The sequence below is a fragment of the Apodemus sylvaticus genome, chromosome 14 (genome assembly GCF_947179515.1).
Source record: "Apodemus sylvaticus chromosome 14, mApoSyl1.1, whole genome shotgun sequence".
Taxonomy (NCBI): domain Eukaryota; kingdom Metazoa; phylum Chordata; class Mammalia; order Rodentia; family Muridae; genus Apodemus; species Apodemus sylvaticus.
The window spans coordinates 87627542-87646565 of NC_067485.1; the positions used below are offsets into that span (position 1 = coordinate 87627542).

At 40.7% G+C, this 19024-nt stretch overlaps 1 protein-coding gene across 2 annotated transcripts in view; it reads left to right on the forward strand.

Moving 5' to 3' along the window:
• The window catches only part of Dip2c (disco interacting protein 2 homolog C), a 409010-nt gene that overhangs the window by 354469 nt on the left and 35517 nt on the right, over nt 1-19024 (forward strand). For both annotated transcript variants that reach the window (XM_052157069.1, XM_052157070.1), the window contains 5 exons: nt 9063-9186; nt 9757-9878; nt 10614-10725; nt 10816-10925; nt 16201-16331. In XM_052157069.1, coding sequence (XP_052013029.1) covers nt 9063-9186; nt 9757-9878; nt 10614-10725; nt 10816-10925; nt 16201-16331 — 599 coding nt within the window. The remainder of the gene's footprint in view (nt 1-9062; nt 9187-9756; nt 9879-10613; nt 10726-10815; nt 10926-16200; nt 16332-19024) is intronic.

The window sequence follows — 19024 nt, forward strand, 5'->3', positions numbered from 1 at the left end:
CAAAGTGAATAGAAGCTGGAGAGGCTCAGTCAGTCAAGCAGTTACCTTATAAGTATGAGAACATGAGTTAATTATTTTTTTAAAAATATAATGTATTTTTATTTTAATGTGTGGGAGTGTTTATACTGCATATGTCTGTACACTTCTTGATGCCTGGTTCCTGCAGAGAACAGAAGGCATCAGATCCCCTGGAGCTGGAGTTACAGATGGTTGCAAGCTGCGAAGTGGCTGCTGAGAATCCAACCCAAATCCTTTGAAAGCAGTCAGTGCTCCAAATATCTCCGCAGTCCCTCAGTATAACACTTTTTTTAAAGTACTATTTTTTGTTTGAAATTCCTTTTATTTTTTTTTAATTTTTTTATTGTTATTTTTATTTTCTAAATTCTTTGTTTACATTCCAAATGCTTTCCCCTTTCCTGATTCCCCTTTCCCCATATGTCCCATAAGTCCTCTTCTCTCTACACATTTTCCAATCACCTCCCTCCTTTTTGTCTGTCCTGGTAATCCCCTACAATGCTGGATCAAGCCTTTCCAAGATCAGGGCACTCTCCTAACTTCTTTTTGGGTATCATTTGATATGCTAATTGTGTCTTGGGTGTTCAGAGCTTCTGGGCTAATTAATATCCACTTATCAGTGATTGTGTTCCATGTGCATTCTTTTGTGGTTGGGTTAGCTCACTTGGGATGATATTTTCCAGTTCCAACCATTTGCCTAGAAATTTCGTGAATTCATTGTTTTTAATTGCTAAGTAGTATTCCATTGTGTAAATATACCACATTTTCTGTATCCATTCCTCCATTGAGGGACATCTGGGTTCTTTCCAGCTTCTGGCTATTATAAATAAGGCTGCTATGAACATAGTGAGCATGTGTCCTTATTGCATGCTGGGGAATCCTCTAGGTATATGCCCAGGAGAGGTATAGCAGAGTCCTCCGGAAGTCTCATGTCCAGTTTTCTGAGGAACTGCCAGACTGATTTCCAGAGTGGTTATACCACCCTGCAATCCCACCAGCAGTAGAGGAGTGTTCTTCTTTCTCCAGATCCTTGCCAATACCTGCTGTCTCCTGAGTTTTTCTGACTGGTGTGAGGTGAAATCTCAGGGTTGTTTTGATTTGCATTTCCCTAATGACTAATGATGTTGAGCATTTCTTAAGGTGCTTCTCAGCCATCGAAATTTCTTCAGGTGAAAATTCTTTGTTTAGCTCTGTACCCCATTTTTAATAGGGTTATTTGGTTCCCTGTGGTCTAACTTCTTGAGTTCTTTGTATATATTGAATATTAGCCCTCTATTGGATGTAGGGTTGGTGAAGATCTTTTCCCAATTTGTTGGTTGCCTATTTGTCCTTTTGACAGTGTCCTTTGCCCTACAGAAAATTTGTAATTTTATGAGGTCCCATCTGTCAATTCCTGATCTTAGAGCATAAGCTATTGGTATTCTGTTCAGGAACTTTTCTCCTGTGCCCATGTCCTCAAGGGTTTTCCCTAGTTTCTTTTCTATTAGTTTAATTGTGTCTGGTTTTACGTGGAGGTCCTTGATCCACTTGGAGTTGAGCTTAGTACAAGGAGATAAGAATGGATCAATTCACATTTTTCTACATGCTGACCTCCAGTTGAACCAGCACCATTTGTTGAAAAGGCTATCTTTTTTTCCACTGGATGTTTTCCGCTCCTTTGTCGAAGATCAAGTGACCATAGATGTGTGGATTCATTTCTGGGTCCCCATTGGTCCACTTGCCTGTCACTGTGCCAATACCATGCAGTTTTTAACACTATTGCTCTGTAGTATTGCTTGAAGTCTGGGATACTGATTCCCCCAGAAGTTCTTTTACTGTTGAGAATAGTTTTAGCTATCCAGGGTTTTTTGTTATTCCAGATGAATTTGAGAAATGCTCTTTCTAAGTCTCTGAAGAACTTTGTTGGGATTTTGATGGGTATCGTGTTGAATCTGTAGATTGCTTTTGGCAAGATGGACATTTTTACTATATTAATCCTGCCAATCCACGAGCATAGAAGATTTTTCCATTTTCTGAGGTCTTCTTCGATTTCCTTCTTCAGAGTCCTGGAGTTCTCTTTCTTTGTTCTTTGTATGGTTTTGGTATTATCATAACCGTGGCTTCATAGAATGAATTTGATAGTGTTCCTTCTGTTTCTATTTTGTGGACGAGTTTGAAGAGTATTGGTATTAGGTCGTCTTTGAAGGTCTGATGGAATTCTTCACTAAACCCATCTGGTCCTGGGCTCAATTTTGGTTGGGAGACTGAATGACTGCTTCTATTTCTTTAGGTTTTGTGGGACTGTTTGGATGGTTTATCTGATCCTGATTTAAATTTGGCATCTGGTATCTCTCTAGAAAATTGTCTACTTTATCCAGATTTTATAGTTCTGTTTAATATAGGCTTTTGTACTAGGATCTGATGGTTTTTTTTTTTTAACTTCCTCAGTTTCTCTTGTTGTATCTCCCTTTTCATTTTTGATTTTGTTAGCTTGGATAATGTCTCCATGCCCTCTGGTTAGTCTGGCTAAGGGTTCATCTATCTTGTTGACTTTCTCAAAGAACCAGCTCCTGGTTTTGTTGATTCTTTGTGTAGTTTTTTTTGTTTCTACTTGCTTGATTTCAGCCCTGAGTTTGATTATTTCCTGCCATCTATATTCTCTTGGGTGTATTTGTTTCTTTTTGTTCTGGAGGTTTCAGATGTGCTGTCATGCTGCTAGTTTCTTTTCGGAGGCACTCAAAACTCTGAGTTTTCCTCTTAGCACTGTTTTCATCGTGTGCCATAAGTTTGGATATGTTGTGCCTTCATTTTCATTAAATTCTAAAAATTCTTTAATTTCTTTCTAGATTTCTTCCTTGACCAAGTTATCATTGAGTTGGAACTTTGTTCATTTTCCATGTGTATGTGGGCTTTCTGTTGTTTTTGTTGCTATTGAAGACCAGTCTTAATCCATAGTGATCTGATAGGAGGCATGGGATTATTTCAATCTTATATCTGTTGAGGTTTGTGTTGTGACCGATTATATGGTCAGTTTTGGAAAAGGTATCATGAGGTGCTGAGAAGAAGTATATTCTTTTGTTTTAGGATAAAATGTTCTATAGATATCTGTTAAATCCATTTGGTCCATAACTTCTGTTAGTTTCACTGTGTCTCAGTGTCTCAGTTTAGTTTCTGTTTCCATGATCTGTCCATTGATGAGAGAGGGGTGTTGAAGACTTCCACGATTATTGTGTGAGGCGCAATGTGTGCTGTAAGCTTTAGTAACGTTTCTTTTATGAATGTGAATACCCCAGTGAAAGCAGTGATAACAGAAAAACTCAGCTCTGAGTGCCTCCAAAAAGAAACTGGAGAGAGCATTCACTAGCAGCTTGACAGTGTACCTTAAAGCTCTAGAGCAGAAAGAAGCAAATACACCCAAGAGAAGTAGACGGCAGAAAATAATCAAACTTGGGGCTGAAATCAACCAAGTAGAAACAAAAAGAACTATATAAAGCGTCAATAAAACCAGGAACTGTTTCTTTGAGAAAATCAACAAGATAGATGAACCCTTAGCCAGACTAGCCAGAGGGCACGGAGACATTATCCAAATTAACAAAATCAGAAATGAAAAGGGAGATATAACAAGAGAAACTGAGGAAATTTTAAAAAAATCATCAGATCCTAGTACAAAAGCCTATATTCAACAGAACTAGATGAAATGGACAATTTTCTAGACAGATACCAGGTGCCAAATTTAATCAGGATCAGATAAACCATCTAAACAGTTCCATAAACCCTAAAGAAATAGAAGCAGTCAGTAAAAGTCCCCCAACCAAAAAAAAAAAAAAAAAAAAAAAAAAAAAAAAGCCCATGACCAGATGGGTTTAGTACAGAATTCTATCAGATCTTCAAAACAACCTAATACTAATACTCTTCAAATTATTCCACAAAATAGAAACAGAAGGATCACTACCTAATTCATTCTGTGAAGCTACCATTACACTGAGTATTTTCTCTTGGAGATGGAATAGTTTCTGTCTAATTGGTAACTTTTTATCATTTCCTTTCATAGAGGACGTCATAAGAGATTTTTTTTTCCTACTTTTATCATGTTTAATGTTCCAAATAGATCTGGATATTTCTGGTGTTAGCTGGTCTTGCTCTCTCTGGCTGTGGCTTGTTCCTCTTGCATGCCTGTGTGTCAGTACTCCTGTGATACCAGTTCTCTCCAGAAGGAATTTGGGTATGGAGAGCTGTGGCACAGGGCCAGCTCTGGGTGCAGAGTGAAACCAGAAGGATCCTGTCCCTGGCTGTTCTTTGGTTCCTGTGTCCTTATGGCTCTGGGTGGGGTCCCTCTTGGGCCAGAAATTTGAAAAGTGGTGGTCTTAACTGTACTCACCGCTGTGTTGGCACTTCTACGAGACCAGCTCTTTCCCAGTGTTATTTGGTATGGAGAACTGTGGCACAGGGTCAGTTCAAGGCCCAGATGGAAACCAGAAGGATCCTGTCCCAGGCTGCTCCTCGGTTCCTGTGCCTTGTCGGTTCTGGGCCAGTCCCTCTGAGCAGAAGTGGTGCTCACAGACTTGTCTGCACTCCTGGCAGCCAAGCACTCTCCTGGAGGTATTTGGGTATGGAGCACTATGGCACAGGATCAGCTCTGAGTTAATTCTTGATATACACAAGGGATACTTTGGGGGAAGGTGGGAGGAGGGGTGGGAGATGAAGTGCTTATAATAATGGCCATGGGAAAGTAGAGACAGATGGATTACTAGGTGCGAGACCTCTTCTAAACAAAGGTGGGTGTTAACAGCCCCTTACAGATGAACTATGCCTGAGGTTGCCCTCTTGCCTCCATGTACAAACATGGTTAAGGCTCTTATGTCTGGGCACAAACATGTACCCTCAGTATGTGGCCACAAACACACTAGGCTCTTACAGAGTCAGTAGCAATGAACTTGTGTCACATTGTACACCATTTGCAATCTTATATGGTAATTGCCATGCAAGCTACCAACCTCCTGTGAGTTACTCTTCAGGTTACAAAGGGAAGGATCGTGGGAGAGAGGGATTGTTACAGACCAAAGTCTGCCGTGGGATAACCAGGATTCTTTGGTCCAGGATGGCACAGGTCCAACAGGATGACAGACTGACACGACCACGGAGGCGGATTGAATCTGAATGTATATTTCTGGATATCTCCTAGTCTAGTCAAGTTAACATCTCAAATTAAGCATCACATTCATCTGTAAAAGGCTAGGCTTTCTCGGGTAATACAGGGTGTTTACCCAAAGTCCAGGGCGCATGCAGTTAAACGGTTTCTTCATTGTGGCTCCATTGTCATGCTAGCCCGGGAGCTGAGGAAGGACAGTTTCCATACCTAGCTTCCTGGCAAAGATGGCAGCATTGTAGAACTTGGGAAGCTGTCTGGCTCTTGCTGTCTTCCAAGAATATTTCTGCTTAGTCTGCCCATTGCATTCTTCTCTGTGCCATGCCCGGGGCTACCGTAGGCCCTGGGCGATCAGCTCCGGTAGCAGCCTCTAGCCCTCAGCCTGGTGAACGAACTAACTCATTTCACAGAGAGTCTTTCTCTGAGTAAAAAGTATCTACTGTATCCTGAATCACACCTAGATAAGCTAAAAATTTTGTTTTGTCCAAGACTCCCTAGGTGGGGTCTGCAAAACAGCATAGTTCTTCACAGGCCTCCATTGCTATCCAGGTGAGCCTGGGTAGAGATAGCCTGTCTGCATAACAAGCAAAAGTCAAGAGTTAAAGGCGGAACAGGATTAACTTGTGTGCTGCGGATGTGGGGGGGGGGGGGGTTGGGGGGGGTCGATATCCAAATTTAGTTGCAAGACAGAAAGCCTGGCCTCTGGGATGGGGAAAGGTAGCTATGAGCTAGGTACCAACTCAAATGTAAATTCTTTCTACCTTGCCCAATACCCATTTGTATGGCAAGGACTTTGTAAAGTTCTTCTGATGTAAATATCCTTAGTCTGGGCCCATTGTTTCAGAATCCACCTGCCCTGAAAGGAAATGACTTAAAAAAAAAAAAAAAAGAAAAGAAAAAGAAAAGAAAACAAGAAAGAACCTGTGACTTGAGTTCCTGGAATGCTTTTTCTACCATAATTACATAAATGATTGGAGCAATATGTAGCAGAATTTTTTGGCTACAAGATGGATTCGTTCATATCTATATTTGTTTGGTTCCACTATGTCCCAGCCACTGGCCACTAGGAAGGAGGGGAGTTTTCAGAAGTATAATAAATTGCCAAGTGAGATTTTTCAGCTTCTGAATATACAGGAGTTGCACTTTTCCCAGGAGACACTTCTTGCCTTTGTAAAATATAATTTCACAGGCTTCACTTGGCCACCACGGCAAGGGATCTCAGCGCATACTATATCTCCAGTGACCCAGTGAAGGGTTCCAGTGCTCAGGGGAAGTCAGGTTTATTCAATATGTTCTTTCCAAGTCAAAGGTTACCCATTCTGTGGTCATCTTATCACATGGCCACATCTATGAAGCAAAAATTTATGTCAGATTTACAGTATGATAGTCTACCTCTTTCCCACATAGCAACTTCTGAGGGGACTTGAGGATAATACTGATGAGTTTTAAGTCTCTGTATATGATAGTTTCAGATCTTAGTCACCACAAGGCATATTTCTCCCCTACACTATTATCACAGAATGTGATGGGTTTTATATTAATTCCCAGGAAATTATAAAGGGTATTTTGGAAATTGTTTTAGAATTTTATCAAAGATAAAAGACAGCATGTGAATTAAGTTTCAAATTTAGTAACAAGACTATTGGTAGGTATTTTTTAGAAGCTAGAATTAAAGGACATTTTCTAAGAAATTATTGATTGCTCATTGTGACATATCCAAACTTTTCAAATCTCAGAACCAAAGAAAAGGGGAGGGGGTAAATTGTGGACTTTGTCTTATCAATAGCAGCAATTGGTCCTTTTTTGTTGCTATAACAAAATCTATGAGGCAGATCATTTTATTTTCAAAGGTTTATGTTGTTTTATAGTTCTAGAATGCAAAGTTGAGAGGTCACACCTTATAAAAGGTTTCTTGCTGACAGAATCCTGGGAAAATTCAGAGTGTCATGTGATAAGAGGAGAGAAGAACTGTGGGTATCTGTGCTGGTTCCATCGACTTCTTAGAAACCCACTATAATTCAACCATGGAGGTTCCATTCTAATGACATTATGTAATCTGCTCTCTGTCCTGAAGCTTTGCCTCTAAACACTGGTCTTAATAAGTTTCCAGCATTCTAATATCTCAAGGTTGGGATTAAATTTTGACCCATGATACCTTGGAGAAAATTCAGACCATATCCAAATTATAGTAGCAATACACTTTAGCTCTTCTGAATGTGAAAGAAAATTGTAGCTAATAAATGTAGAGAAATTATAGGTATCTTAGGCAGAGACAGGCATACAGTAACAGTAGCATGGTAAGTCACTCCGCCTTAGCAGGTAGATGTTCTCAGTAGGGATAGATGGAGTTGCCAATCCTGCAAGCTATCTTCTGAGGCCTATTTCCAGTATGCCATGAAGCTCATCACCTGTGTATGATCATAGGTAGTATGTCGCTTTTCCAATAAAGAGACCACCGTACTCCAGTGTCAAGGGTGGCTCTGATGAGCCTGACCATCAGATGTGCTTTCCTAGTTTTCCCCATAAGTGCTTTGAATTTCTCAATGAGCTTTCAGTCCAGGAAGTGTGTGTTTTGATTTATGCTGACAGACATGTCCATGCGTAACTGCTCAGAGGAATGCTTAATCTTGAAAGCACCAAATTACAACTTCTAGTCTGTATTTCTTAGACTCATATCACTCCATACATCTATGCCTAGTCAGCATATTTGCTGCACTCTGCTCTCACTGATCTCCTTTACATACCAGTTTGATACAAAGGAACATGTGTGGGAGAAGGATCAATTTAGAGACTCGAAAAGTTAAGCATCTCTAATATCAAACATCACAGCATCAGTAGCTGTCTGAAGGCTGACTCGGCTGTTACCTGGGTGGCTTTCCACTGCCCTGCCATTTCTTGTATCAGTCATTCAAGACTACAACTCAGTTTCATAGGACTTACTGTGATTAAACAGTACTGGGGAATGTTTGCTAAATATGAGCTAAGGGTATGTGTACCATAATGCATTATAGAGTATACTTCACTGCACATCCCATCAGGACCTCCCTTCCCTTCCATATGTCTGTTTATGACACATGGGACAGGAATTCAATGTGTTCTTCCAGACACTGTTCTCTGACAGCCCAGAGGCTCTGGTCATTGTCCACACAGGTGTTTTCCACATGGCAGTTCTCCTAGCAGCTCATTAAGGATCTCACTTTCACACATATCTTTCATTTAGGAGTTTCAGTCCCTGAGTCTTGAAGCTCATTTCCTATGACTACCACAAGCTCCCACATCCTTCTTTTAAAAATGTACGTAAATGTTATAAACTTAGCCCATATTGTCCATGATAACTTTTCATTCTGCTTCTCTGTTCTTCCTCACCCATAGACTATCAGCTAGAAACGTCCAAAAGCAATATCTTAAGGTTGCTGTAGACAGTGGCTGTAAATAGCGGAGGCTGGCCCCTATTTTCCTCCTCAGCTTCCCAAGTGCTGGGACTGCAGGCACACACCTGCATGCCCTGCTGTAATGCAGTTCAGTTCATTCATTCTTTCCTTCACAATGTAAATAATGAATGGCATGTGTTTCAGTTTTTCTCAGTGCCTAACCCACACAAGTCTTTCCTGGTGAGCCTCTTGTGAGGTGGCCTAAAGATTTTTTTCTGTTTTTGCATATTTTAAAAGTCTGCATGAAAAAAATCACTTGAACTGCCTAGCTGAAGAGCTAGTGACAGTTGCTGGCCTTTGAGAAGGGAGAGTTAGTTTTCTTTTGGTATAGGAGTTGAGAATGATGAAAACATATAAATGTGATCATTAAAGTTGTGGTTCTATGAATATCCCAAAATCCATTGACCTGAGAATCTCATGTAAATGGATTATATGATGCATGATCTGGTGTGGTGAAGATCCCCTTAACCACCTGTTCTTGTAATATTCAGGGAACAATAGCAAATTCCTTGACATGTGTTCAGCTACACAAGCGTGCAGAAAAGATAGCAGTGATGCTGATGGAGAGGGGCCACCTGCAGGACGGAGACCATGTGGCATTAGTCTACCCCCCAGGTAAGCAGTAGGATCAGTCTTGACCCCTGAGAGTGGTGGTAAGGACAGCAATGGAAGGAAGCACTTTCTTGCCCCCAACAGTACTTGTGGGGCGTCCCAGTTTCTGCTTATTATGCTCCTTGTTTCTGTGTGGATCCTCACCAAGCTCACTTGCCTCTGCATATTTTCACTCACAGGGCCTAAACTACACGTTAACCCTGTTTTAGAGTCTTAAAGCAAGACCTACCCAAACCTTTATCTCTATAGTTGATTGAGTTTCGAAGGTAGTTCATATTATTGGCAGTAATTAAGTTTTTAAGTTCCTAGACATAATCATACCATTGAATAGTTATGTAGAGAAAGGACATATAAATGAAACATCTAAGCTGTCTTAGTATCTGTGTCTAAAAGAACAAGCCACAAGAAATTAATCACTGAGCCTTACCGAAAGCCACAGGGAGGAAGGAGCTAAAATCTTTGTTTCCCTGTCTGACTTTTCCCAGAGTAGAACTTGCACTGAGAGAGAGTGTTGGAGGTCTTTAAGCCAAGTAACTGGCTTCAGAAAAGTATTTCTGCTTTCCTCTTGTGTAGGAATAGACCTTATTGCTGCATTTTATGGTTGCCTATATGCGGGCTGTGTGCCAATCACCGTGCGACCTCCACATCCACAGAACATTGCAACGACATTGCCTACAGTCAAGATGATCGTAGAGGTAACCAAGGCTTGGGTAGGATGCTGTGGGCCTTTGACCTGCCTATGCTCAGTGGCAAGCTGTGAGTTACAGATCTAAAGTCTCTGAGGGCAACTGCTAGCTATACTGTACATGTGGGTTTGCAATGAAACTAATAGAATTGGAGATAGTCTGTCTCCAGGGACTTTATCATCTAGCACTGGGAATAAGATCTAGGCTAAGCAACATGGAAGCAGGGGCAGCTGGGAGCAGCTATAACAATGCATTGATACTGAAGGGGTCTGTTGTTGGTGCCATAGGAAGGCCTCATCACCAAACACTAGCAATCTGAATGAAAACAATGCATGTGCTTTCTTCAAGTTCCCTTCTGGATGTAGAAGGTTGTTTTCTTTGTTTTTAGAGTATATGTGAATGCTTTGTTTGTTTTTATGTATATGGAATGTAAAGACTAGCATATGTGTTTCTGTTCTGGAACAGTCCTGGAAACAGTCATCCTCCGCAAGGGTGAAGCTTCAGCAGTGAGACTCGGGGTGATGAGGGAAAAGGAGGACACCCACCTAGCCAGCCAGAGTAGCTGTATCAACTCCAGCAGGCCATAGGTGACATTTACAGCCAGATCGTTCCTCAGCTCTTGGGAATTAAAACTGTGTACCTTTAACCTTTGAGAAACACTAGGCACAGAAGTGATGAGCAAGTCCCAGATATGGTCCTTTCTGGTGTGTATTCATCCCTTCCCTTCTTGTCTGTGGTCCTCAGGTGAGTCGGTCTGCTTGTCTGATGACAACACAATTGATTTGTAAACTGCTTCGGTCCAGAGAGGCAGCAGCAGCTGTAGATGTCAGGACATGGCCCCTCATACTGGACACAGGTCAGTGATTGGACTCTCTTCCCACATGCATATTCCTGTTATGGTCTTTAGTGTAGTCAAGTAGACTAATAGCTTCATTTTCCTCTGCAGATGATTTGCCAAAGAAGCGGCCTGCCCAGATCTACAAACCTTCCAACCCAGACACGCTGGCTTACCTTGACTTTAGTGTGTCCACAACCGGGATGCTAGCTGGTGTAAAGGTGAGAAGAGGGGTCCACCTAACGGGCAGGCCAGTGGTGGACAACAAACCATGCACTGATTGTTCTTATGTTGTCATGTGTGTTTGTATTCCAGTGAGAGAGCTATAATATGATTTTTATATGAGCTATAACATACATGACCTTTCATTACCTGACAGCTAATTTCCAAATACTGTGGAGAAAGCTGGAGACAGTTTACTCATGCAGCCCTTGCCTAACATGGTCGTTGCCCTGGACTCCATCTTCAGTACTGAAAAAATTCAAACAGAAACAATAACAACAGCAACAAAAACCCTAACTATTTTTTTCATGCTTTCTAGTTCTATATACTAGAATAGTACATGCAACCGTCTGGCTTGCTGGTTCTCAGATCTGCTGCTGCTGCTCTTCATGTTTGCACTGTATTCTCTTACTTGTTAAACTTGAGCACAGTCATAACTGGAAGGATGGCTTCTTAGCAAAGCTACAGCGAGCCTTTTGACTGTCAAAGTATAGAACTACTGATGTCACTTAAAATGGACATCATCACAGCTCAGATTTCAGGGTCCTGTGCTTCAGGGTCTAAAACCCCAGGAAGCTGTTTCCTCTCCATCTCTGCTTCTGTGTCAGGCTGTGACAGTTTGAATTAGTTACCTATCACAAGTTAGAGTCCTCAGACTTGACCTCTCTCCAGTAGAATTAGGGAAAACACACAAAATTAGCTAGAGTATTAAATAATTTCTTTAAAAGCTTCCTGAAAGAAATATCCTCAGAGCAAGATGAGTTAAACCCTACCATCTGTAAGTGACCTTTGACCTTCTTGCTGTCAGGTCCAAAATAGAAACCCACAGTTGTGATAATTCTTGTGGAGTATGGATGTAGGAACTACAATATTAAATCTTGATTAAATAAAAATGCATCTACACGGAATGGATAGTATGACCTCTGTGTAATAGTTCTTGGTGACTCAATTTGCTTATACTTACAAACTCGTAAAATGTTTTCCAGATTTTTGATTATCTGTGTGATGATTATGTGAAGAGAAGTATGTTGGGATATGAGTTAATGAACCCCATATGTTTTAACTCATGTGATATGAATTAATGAACCCTCATATGTTTTAAGGCTGAAAGGCACAGGAGAATATGGGAGGTGATCTGGCATGTGGTCTGCCTCTCTGGTCCCATAGGGTTGCTTGGAGGCCATTTTTCTCTGGAAGAAATCCTTATTGGATTTTACTTTTTAGACAAAAGCATTCAGTTGCATGCCATGAGATTTAGAAGAGTCAATGGGTGTCTTCTCTGTAATAGGTGCTATGGGATGTCAAGGTTCATATAAAATATAAGGGTATGTTGTACTATGGCTGTCTTATATTTCACCCACTTAACTGTGTTGCTTTGTACTTTGAATGATTCCTGCGCCTGGGGAATGGTTATATGCCCAGAGGAAGGACACACACTTAGCATCAACCAAAGCAAAACAGCACTGAAAGGCAAGGCTGCTTAGGACACACCATATCATGGCACAACCATGATAAGTAGTACATTGGCTTGAGTGCATGTCTGATGCACATGTATTTGGAAATCTTCCTTTAGGGCCTTTCCCAGTCCTTCAGTGCATGGTGACATTGGCAGGGCTCAGACTGGGGTGGGCTTAGAGATTGGAGGGTCTTTGGTTTGGATTTTGGGGTGTTTTGGTTTTTTTTTTTTTTTTTTGCTTTTTTAATAGCTCTTTACCTGTTTGCCCTCTTGTCGCTCTGTTAAAACTACTTTCAAAACCTAGCAGATTCCATAGCTGCCAGCCAAGGAAATATGAGCACCTTTTCTCTTCTTTCTTTATATTAATCATGCTTGGCAAAGTGCTGGCAGACCTTATAGTTATCTGCTATGTCTCAACTATACACCACACAGTGAACTCTTGAGAGCAGGCCTATACCCATCATTTTTAATGTAGAGAGAGTCTCTTTGTTCCTGAGGCTGGCATAGAACTCACTGTGTGACTCAGGTTGCCTTCAAACCTGCAGCCATCCCCTGCCGCTGGGTTCTCAAGAGAGCAATTATACAACACAAGGAGGTCAAAGGGATACAAATTAGAAAGGAAGTAGTCAAACTATCACTATTTGCAGATGATATGATAGTATACTTAAGTGACTCAAAAAACTCCACCAGAGAACTCCTACAGCTGATAAACAACTTCAGCAAGGTGGCTGGTTATAAAATTAACTCAAGCAAATCAGTAGCCTTCCTATATTCAAAGGATAAACAGGCTGAGAAAGAAATTAGGGAAATGACACCATTCACAAATAGCCACAAACAATATAAAGTATCTTGGTGTGACTCTAACCAAACAAGTAAAAGATCTGTATGACAGGAACTTCAAGTCTTTGAAGAAATTGAAGAACTCAGAAGATGGAAAAATCTTCCTTGCTCTTAGATCGGCAGGATTAATATAGTAAAAATGGCCATCTTGCCAAAAGCAATCTACAGATCCAATGTAACCCCCATCAAAATCCCAACTCAATTCTTCATAGACTTAGAGCAATTCTCAAATTCATCTGGAATAACAAAAAACCCAGGATAGCTAAAACTGTTCTCAACAGTAAAAGAACTTCTGGGGGAATCAGTATCCCCGACCTCAAGCAGTACTACAGGAGCAACTGTGTTAAAAACTGCATGGTATTGGTACAGTGACAAGCAAGTAGATAAATGGAATAGGATTGAAGACCCAGAAATGAACCCACAGAATTATGGTCACTTGATTTTTGATAAAGGAGCTACAACCATCCAGTGGAAAAAAGACAGCCTCTTCAACAAATGGTGCTGGTTCAACTGGAGGTCAGCATGCAAAAGAATTAAAATTGATCCATTCTTATCTCCTTGTACTAAACTCAAGTCCAAGTGGATCAAGAACCTCAACATAAGACTAGACACACTGAAACTAATAGAAAAGAAACTGGGGAAGACCCTTGAGGACATGGGCACAGGGGAAAAGTTCCTGAACAGAGAACACCAATAGCTTATGCTCTAAGATCAAGAATTGACAAATGGGACCTCATAAAACTGTAAAGTTTCTGTAAGGCAAAGGACATTGTCAAAAGAACAAAATGGCAACCAACAAATTGGGAAAAGATCTTTACCAACACTACATCCGACAGAGGGCTTATATCCAAGATATACAAAGAACTCAAGAAGGTAGACTCCAGAGAGCCAAATATCCTCCTTAAAAAATGGGGTACAGAGCTAAACAAAGAATTTTCACCAGAGGAATATCAAATGGCTGAGAAGCACCTAAAGAAATGTTCAACATCCTTAGTCATCAGGGAAATGCAAATCAACACAACCCTGAGATTTCACCACACACCAGTCAAAATGATCAAAAAGTCAGGAGAAAACAAGTGCTGGCAAGGATGTGGAGAAAGAGGAATACTCTTCCACTGCTGGTGGGGTTACAAACTGGTACTACTACTCTGGAAGTCAGTCTGGCGGTTCCTCAGAAAACTGGGAATGATACTTCCAGAGGACCCCGCTATACCACTCCTGGGCATATACCCAGATGATTCCCCAGCATGTAATAAGGATATATGCTCCACTATGTTCATAGCAGCCCTATTTGTAATAGCCAGAAGCTGGAAAGAACCCAGATGTCCCTCAATGGAGGAATAGATACAGAAAATGTGGTATATTTACACAATGGAGTGCTATTCAGCCATTAGAAACAATGAATTCATGAAATTCTTAGACAAATGGATGGAACTGGAGAAAATCATCCTAAGTGAGGTAATCCAGTCTCAAAAGAACACTCATGGTATGCACTCACTGATAAATGGATATTAGCCTAGAAGCTTGGAATACCCAAGACACAATGCACATATCAAATGATGTCCAAGAAGAAGAAAGTGGCCCAGATGGTCCTGGAAAAGCTCAGTGCAGCAGTGTGGGGCAATACCAGAACAGGGAAGTAGGAAAGGTTGGATTGGGGAACAGGGGGAGGGAAGGGGGCTTATGGGACTTTCGGGGAGGGGGGATCCAGGAAAGGGGAAATCACTTGAAATGTAAATAAGGAATATATCGAATAAAAAAAGGAGCTGACTAGCAGCATGCTATACCTAGTTCCTCCTCCTCCTCTTTCTCCCCCTTCCTCCTCCTCCCCTCCTCACCTTCCTTTTCCACCTTTTCCTCTCCTACCCCTTCCTCTCCTCCCCTCCTTCGTATTTCCTCCTCTCCCTCTTTCCTTCTCTTTCCCTCCCTCTTTTGTCCTCCCTCTCATACTTTCTTCCTTCTTCCTTCTCCTCCTCCTTCCTCTAGTTCCTCTTTCTTTCTCCTCCTCTTCCCCCACCCTCTCCACCCACTCCTCTTCCTTCCTTCTTCCTTCTTCTTCTTTCTCCTCCTCCTTCCCCACCTCCCTTTTCCTCTTCCTTCCTCTTTTTCCTTCCTCTTCTTTTCCTTATTTTCTTCCTCCTCTTCCTTCTCTCTTCTTTCTTCTTCTTTTTTAATCCTAGCTCTGAATACAGGGCCTGATAGAGCCATTAGCATCTCAGCATTTACACAGTGAGCAGCAGAGTGTTTTTTCTGGTTCTACATGATGTCCTTCTTAGTACATCAGGGCAGTAAAGGTTATTTTGATCACTTACCTTGAATGCATGGTAGGAGAATTAACTAACTGTGATCCAAAGAGTAGTGGGACCTTAGAAGAGAATGTTATAAATATAGTTTTATGTCCCCATTAAGCAGCTACTGTGGATCTGAAAGTGTGTATATGCACACATGTGCACACGCACACGAATCATGTGGACCCAAGAATCTCTGTTTATATACTCTGCTTTTCAGATCCAAAGCATCGTTAACCATTGCTCAAGTTATAGGGAGGGAGTATCAGGAAATTTAAAGTGTGGTTTATTTGTTCAAAATGGAAGACTTCATAGTATAGTGAATCACAGATATAATTCACATAGCTCAGAAGGTTGAAACAGAAGGATTACTACGAATTAGAAGCCAGCTTACGCTTTGTAGTAAGTTCCAGGCCACTATGGGTGGCCCATGTGAGGCCATGCCTACTACCTACCCCTTACCTCCCTTCCTCCCAAAGAAAAATGAAAAAGAGAAGACTAATGAAAATATCAGCATCTACCTTTCTAAAACAGTATGACCCAGACTTGCTATAGTTGACTCTGATCCTGAAAGTATCTTTGAGATATTTAATAAGAATTACCATGAATTTAACACTGGCATATTGTCCCACAGATGTTGGATACTTGGTGTCCAGTCACTTGTTTTTTTACTACCTTTCTGTCTTTCAGATGTCTCATGCAGCCACCAGTGCCTTTTGCCGTTCTATTAAGCTGCAGTGTGAGCTTTACCCTTCTAGAGAAGTGGCCATCTGCTTGGACCCCTACTGTGGACTTGGGTTTGTCCTCTGGTGTCTCTGCAGGTGAGGTTCTTCCTTAACATCCTTGAAATGATTGATTTTGTTTTGTTTTGTTTTTTTCAATGAAAAGACACCATACACCTTCTCTTCTGGATCTTTGGCTGTGGAGCTAAGTGTAGAAACCCTGATCCTGTGCCTCTCGCTGAGGCCCTAGCTCAGGACTAGAGTGTAGTAACTGTGACACTTTGACACTTTCATTTCTTTCTTTTCTGGTTTTTTTGTTTGTTTGTTTGTTTTTGTTTTTTGGGTTTTTATTTTTATTTTTTTGGTGGAATACAAATTATTTTTTATTACATATTTGCTTTATTTACATTTCAAATGCTATCCCCTTTCCAAAAGCTCAGAATACCCAAAATACAACTCCCAGGCCACATGAAGCTCAAGAAGGAAGACCAACGTGTGGATACTTTGATCCTTCTTGGAAGGTGGATCAAAATACCCATGGCTCACAGCCAACCAATAGAATAGCATAGGCTCCCCAATGGAGCAGCTAGAGAAAGGACCCAAGGAGCTAAAGAGGTTTGCAATTTCAGTTTCTACAGCAGCTAAATGAGATTTTGATGAAGCATCCCATGGGTAGACTGCATCTGCTAAGGGGCTACAAATTATTTTTTTTAACCATGAGAAGATTATCAGGTTTGAATCTAAAGCCCTTATTTCTGGCAGTCATGCCTTTGGGGATTATGAAAATTTTCGACTTCTCTTCCTTCTCCCCGACTTACTCAGTGGTGGACTTGGGCTGGGGAGAGGCCCAGAGGAAAGCCCATGAAGCCTGAGCACATCTCTCCGGTCATTGTACTCATTTCTGCCACCAGCTTGGCACTGGGTCTTAGAAAGTGTCCAGAAAATACATACAGAATGATTGATAGAATAAAATATACAAATGGTTCTTTCCTGGATCTTTTTTTTTCTGAATATACATACATCTTTTCTGTACACATTTTTAGAAATACAGAATAAATACAGACATAAATATGATGTCACACACCTATTAGTCTAGCACTTGGGAGGTAAAGAGAGGAGGACCAGGGGTTCAGGTCCAGCCTCAGCTCCTTTGCAGGAAGGAGGACCAGGAACTCAAGGTCAGCTCTAATATCACAGCAAATCTGAAGCCTACCTGGAAATATGAGAGCCTTTCTCAGAAAAGAAAACCGAAGAATGTAGCTGCCAGCAGTATCACATAGTGAATGGTGGTCTCAGGAGGTATCCGTGATCTGCAAGATGGCATGCAGTCTTCTGAGTGTGTTTTTAACGTAGGATACTTTTAATTAGCATTTTCTAGTACATCTAAGTGTATGAATTATACTAAAGCAGGCACCAGTGTTCCAGACCCAGCCTCATGGCTCTCATCATGCTGTTTTCTTTCTTGTATTTTCCTACAGGTTGGTTTTTGTTCTTGCTTTTGTTTGTTGTTTATTATTTGTGTTGTGTTATTTTTGTATGTTATTTGTATTTTAATACACAAAACTTTATCCATAATGTTTATGCTTATAAATTTCATAAATATACATTACTAAAGTTGTATAATTGAGACAGTAGTATCTATAATTTCTCAGTTTTTCTTATTATGATGGTTATAAATTTAGACATTCATGGACAATTATGTTAGTGTTTAACATTATACATATAATTTAATATATATATAGTATTTAATATTATTTTAATATTGAATTATTTTACTGAAGCCTAGATGTGTATGTTGGAAAGGACATTGTATTTAGATAATTCAGCTTTTTGAGAAAGCAAATTGAATTGAATCAGTAACATGCTTAATAGTTTTTGTATACCTCAATGCAGATGCAATTGCATTGAGTATGTTAGCACTCGGGAAAGCTCAGAGTATCCTCATCATATCAGCTGGACCCATGCACCTGAAGCCGTTTTGGCCAGCTGAGCAGAAGAGTGAGTCTCCTCTGAACATTGCCTCTCTAAGAAGACCGTATTCGTTTTGCAAAGGACTAGTCAACATACAGTCAGTAATGGAAGAATGTTTGATTCTGTGGAGCTGTCAGGCCTACCCGACAACATTCTCAGAGTAGGAGCTTGTTTCAAGAAAGTTCTGAATTTGAATAAGATAGCAAGTAACCTTAATTAATAGCTGTTCTTGCAAATTCACTCACAAGGCTCAAAGCTAAAATATTCTGAGATGAGGGGTGCCTCAGATGGTAAAATATGATCCCAAGAAACTATGGTAGATGTGGTGGTACATGGTAACAATCCCAGCACCAAGGACTAGGAAGTTAGAGACAGGAGGATCCTTGGAGTTAGGGTCAGCTACCCTAGCCTCCATGGCTACTGAGAGACCCTAACTCAAAAAACAACCCCAAGGTGAATGGTGCTTAAGGGGCAATAGCTGAGATTGTCCTTTGGTCTCCATACACACATGCATATACAAAAAGGTACAGGGTTTTAAAACAGTAAAGGCAGTTGTATAAATGTAAACAAAAGACTGTAAATTTCTATTTTTCAAAAACCTGTGCAAACAGATCACAAAGAGCTTGCTTAAAAAAAATTCATGTGGAGTCTTAGATGCACAATCACTAAGTAACCTTCAGTTATGGAATTGAAGATTCTATTGAGAGTCAGTGATAGAACGGAATTGTTTTAAAGTATTCTCTAAGGTATGCATATTGTTTAAAAAAGTGTCAGAGACAGAAGTTAGGAATGAGGATAATTAGAAGAGGACTCAGTTAGAC